Below are 4,892 nucleotides of genomic sequence, written 5' to 3' on the forward strand. Positions count from 1 at the left end.
TGCTACCCAGAGCAATCTATACCTTTAATGCTATCCCGATCAAAATTCCAATGACATTTTTCAAAGTGCTGGAACAAACAATCCTAAAATTTGTATAGAATCACAAAAGACCCCGAATCTCCAAGGAAATGTTGAAAAAGAAAAACAAAGCTGGGGGTATCACGTTGCCCGATTTCAAGCTATATTACAAAGCTGTGATCACCAAGACAGCATGGTACTGGCACAAAAACAGACATATAGACCAATGGAACAGAATAGAGAACCCAGATATGGACCCTCAACTCTATGGTCAAATAATCTTTGACAAAGCAGGAAAAAGCATGCAATGGAAAAAAGACAGTCTCTTCAATAAATGGTGCTGGGAAAATTCGACAGCCACATGCAGAAGAATGAAACTCGACCATTCTCTAACACCATTCACAAAGATAAACTCAAAGTGGATGAAAGACCTCAATGCGAGACAGGAATCCATCCAAATCCTAGAGGAGAACATAGGCAGTAACCTCTTTGACATCGCCCACAGCAACTTCTTTCAAGATACATCTCCAAAAGCTAGTGAAACGAAAGCAAAAATGAACTTTGGGGACTTCATCAACATAAAAAGCTTCTGCACAGCAAAGGAAACAGTCAACAAAACAAAGAGGCAACCCACAGAATGGGAGAAGATATTTGCAAATGACACTACAGATAAAGGGCTGGTATCCAAGATCTATAAAGAACTTCTCAAACTCAACCCCCAAAAAACAAATAATCAAGTCAAAAAGTGGGCAGAAGATATGAAAAGACACTTCTCTGAAGAAGACATACAAATGGCTAAAAGACACATGAAAAAAATGTTCATCATCATTAGCCATCAGGGAAATTCAAATCAAAACCACATTTAGATACCACCTTACACCAGTTAGAATGGCCAAAATGGACAGGGAAAGAAACAACAAATGTTGGAGAGGTTGTGGACAAAGGGGAACCCTCTTACACTGTTGGTGGGAATGCAAGTTGGTACAGCCACTTTGGAAAACAGTGTGGAGCTTCCTCAAAAATTTAAAAATAGAGCTACCCTATGACCCAGCAATTGCACTCCTGGGTACTTACCCCAAAGACACAGATGTAGTGAAAAGAAGGGCCATATGCACCCCAATATTCATAGCAGCAATGTCCTCAATAGCCAAACTGTGGAAAGAGCCTAGATGCCCTTCAACAGATGAATGGATAAAGAAGATGTGGTCCATATATACAATGGAATATTACTCTGCCATCAGAAAAGATGAATCCCCAACTTTTACATCAACATGGATGGGACTGGAGGAGATTATGCTAAGTGAAATAAGTCAAGCAGAGAAAGTCAATTATCATATGGTTTCACTTATTTGTGGAACATAAGGAATAGCATGGAGGACACTAGGAGAAGGAAGGGAAAAATGGGGGGTGGGAATTGGAGAGAGAGATGAACCATGAGAGTCTATGGACTCTGAGAAACAAACAGGGTTTTAGAGGGGAGGGGGGATTGGTTAGCCTGGTGATAGGTATTAAGGAGGGCACATACTGCATGGAGCACTGAGTGGTATACGAAAACAATGGATCGTGGATCACCACATCAAAAACTAATGATGTATTGTATGGTGACTAACATAATAAAATTTAAAAAAAGAATTCAGCCTTACTGAATTTGCTTAGATGTTTGCTTACACAGAGCTTTCCATGACTTTTCCTGTCTACCATTTATGAGGGAGGCTTTGGGATGTGTTGGTTTATTTTTTTGTTTGTTTCATTTTGTTTATTTTATTTATTTATTTATTTATTTATTTATTTATTTTTTGATGACTGAACTATGTGGCTTTATTGGGGAGAGCCAGGATTACAATGGACTTAAGAGTTGGCATTGGGGCCCTTCTTCTTGCCAAAAGTGGGCACAACGTTGACAAAGCGCCGGTTGTACTGCATCCGCCGTTTGGCTCGGCCTGTCTTCTTCTTCTTTTTCTCCTGTTTGGCCACCTTGGGAGTCTGCCCTCTTACTTTCCCAGCACGGGCCAGAGAGCCATGGACTTTACCTCCGAGCATGCGGCCGGCTACTTCCAAGGTGGTCAGGGCCTCCACTCCACACTGACCTAGGGTAGCCTCATCCTCCAGGGGTGTGCCTGCCAGGAGCACGACTTGATCTGGCGCGATGCCCTCCAGGGAGGCTACATGAGCCTTGATCTGGGCGACCGTCTCCTGGCCGGTCACCTCGAGGGTGTGTAGCTCCTGGGCGCGGACAAAGAGCTGCATGTCGGCGACTGAACCGCGGGCACCGCAGCCACTACCGCGAAGATGAAGTCGAGAAAGAGGTGTTTATTTTATTTAAATTCAAGTTAGTTGACATAGTGTATTATTAGTTCCAGGGGGAGAATTTAATGATTCATCAGTTGCGTATAACACCTAGTGCTCATTACGTCAAGTGCCTTCCTTAATGCCCATCACCCAGTTACCCCATCCCCCCACCCACTTCCCCTTCAGCAACCCTCAATTTGTTCCCTAGAGTTAAGAGTCTCTTATGGTATGCCTCCCTATTTTCATCTTATTTTATTTTTCCTTTTTAATGTTAAAAATTTGAGCCTTTTGTGTCCTTTGGATAAATACTTAGTAGTGCAACTGCTGGGTAATAGGGTAGTTCTATTTGTAACTTTTTGAGGAACCTCCATACTGTTTTCCATAGTGGCTGCACCATCTTGCATTCTACCAACAGTGTAAGAAAGATCCCCTTTCTCTGCATCTTTGCCAACATCTGTTGTCTCCTGAGTTGTTAATTTTAGCCATTCTGACTGGTGTGAGGTGGTAACTCATTGTGGTTTTGATTTGTATTTCCCTGATGATGCGTGATGTTGAGCATTTTTTCATATGTCTGTTAGCCATTTGTATGTCTTCTTTGCAGAAATGTCTGTTCATGTCTTCTACCCATTTGTTGACTGGATTTTTTTTTTCGGGGGGGGTGTTGAGTTTGATAAGTTCTTTATAGATCTTGGATACTAGCCCTTTATCTGATATGTCATTTGCAAATATCCTCCCATTCTGTAGTTTGCCTTTTAGTTTTGTTGAGTGTTTCCTTTGCTGTGCAAAAGCTTTTTATCCTAATGAAGTCCCAATAGTTCATTTTTTTTAAGATTTTATTTATTTGACAGAGAGAGATAGGGAGAGGGAACACAAGCACAGGGAGTTGGAGAGGGAGAACCAGGCTCCCCGCTGAGCAGGGAGCCTGACGCAGGGCTCGATCCCAGGATGCTGGGACCATGACCTGAGGGAAAGGCAGACACCTAATGACTGAGCCACAGGCGCCCCCCAATAGATCATTTTTGCTTGTTTCCCTCGCCTCTGGAGCCATTTCTAGCAAGATGTTTTGTGGCTGAGGTCAAAGAGGTTGCTACCTGTGTTCTCCTCTAGGATTTGGATGGACTTCTGTCTCACATTTATGTCTTTCATCTATTTTGAATTTATTTTTGTGTATGATGTAAGAAAGTGGTCCTGTTTCATTCTTCTGCATGTGGCTGTCCAATTTTCCCAACAGCATATGTTGAAGAGACTGTCTTTTTTCCATTGGATGTTCTTTCCTGCTTTGTCGAATATTAGTTGACCATAGAGTTGAGAGTCCATTTCTGGGTTCTCTATTCTGTTCCATTGATCTATGTGTCTGTTTTTTGTGCTAGTGCCATACTGTCTTGAGGAGTACAGCTTTGTAATACAGCTTGAAGTCTGGAATTGTGATGCCTCTAGTTTTGGTTTTCTTTTGCAACATTACTTTATCTATTCAGGTTTTTTTCTGGTCCCATACAAATTTTAGAACTGTTTGTTCCAGCTTTGTGAAAAATGCTGGTGGTATTTTGATAGGGATTGCATTGAATGTGTAGATTGCTTTGGGTAGCATAGACATTTTAACAATATTTGTTCTTCCAATCCATGAGCATGGAATGTTTTTCCATTTCTTTGTGTTTTCCTCAATTTCTTTCATAAGTGTTCTATAGTTTTCAGAGTACAGATCTTTTACCTCTTTGGTTAGGTTTATTCCCAGTTATCTTAGTTTTTGGTGCAGTTGTAAATGGGATCGATTCCTTGATTTCTCTTTCTGCTGCTTCATTGTTGGTTATAAAAACGCAACAGACTTCTGTGCATCGATTTTATATACTGTGACTTTGCTAAATTCATGTGGCAGTTCTAGCAATTTTTTGGTAGAGTGTTTTGGGTTTTCTACATAATATATCATGTCTTCTGTGAAGAAAGAAAGTTTGACTTCTTCTTTGCCAATTTGGATGCATTTTATTTCTTTTTGTTGCCTGATTGCTTAGGTTGGGACTTCCAGTACTATGTTGAACAACAGTGGTGAGAGTGGACATCCCTGTCGTGTTCCTGATCTTAGGGGAAAAGCTCTCAGTTTTTCCCCATTAAGGACAATATTAGCTGTGGGTCTTCCACATATGGCTGTTATGATGTTGAGGTATGTTTCATGTATCCTTACTTTGTTGAGGGTTTTTGTGAAGAAAAGATGCTGTATTTTGTCTAATGCTTTTTTCTGCATCTATTGAGAGGATCATATGGTTCTTATCCTTCCTTTTATTAATGTGGTGTATCACGATTGATTTGCAGATGTTGAATTAACCCTGTAGCCCAGGAATATATCTCACTTGGTCCTGGTGAATAATCCTTTTAATGTACTGTTGGATCCAATTAACTAGTATCTGGGTGAGAATTTTTACATCCATGTTCATCAGGGATATTGGTCTGTAATTCTCCCTTTTGGTGGGGTCTTTGTCTGATTTTGAGATAAAGGTAAAATGTTGGCTTCATAGAATGAGTTTGGAAGTTTTCCTTCCATTTCTATTTTTTGGATTAGTTTGAGAAGAATAGGTATTATCTCTATTTATTTT

The 4,892-nt window shown here is 40.5% G+C and overlaps 1 protein-coding gene across 1 annotated transcript; it reads right to left on the reverse strand.

The window, feature by feature from the left end:
* Positions 1-1,758: 1,758 nt before the first annotated feature.
* On the reverse strand, positions 1,759-2,308 carry LOC110575548 (ubiquitin-like protein FUBI). Its single transcript, XM_044911790.1, has one exon. It carries the CDS (start codon positions 2,263-2,265, stop codon positions 1,867-1,869), a length of 399 nt encoding a protein of 132 aa, XP_044767725.1. The 5' UTR covers positions 2,266-2,308; the 3' UTR covers positions 1,759-1,866.
* Positions 2,309-4,892: the final 2,584 nt, after the last annotated feature.

The sequence above is a fragment of the Neomonachus schauinslandi genome, chromosome X (assembly GCF_002201575.2).
Source record: "Neomonachus schauinslandi chromosome X, ASM220157v2, whole genome shotgun sequence".
Classification (NCBI taxonomy): Eukaryota; Metazoa; Chordata; class Mammalia; order Carnivora; family Phocidae; genus Neomonachus; species Neomonachus schauinslandi.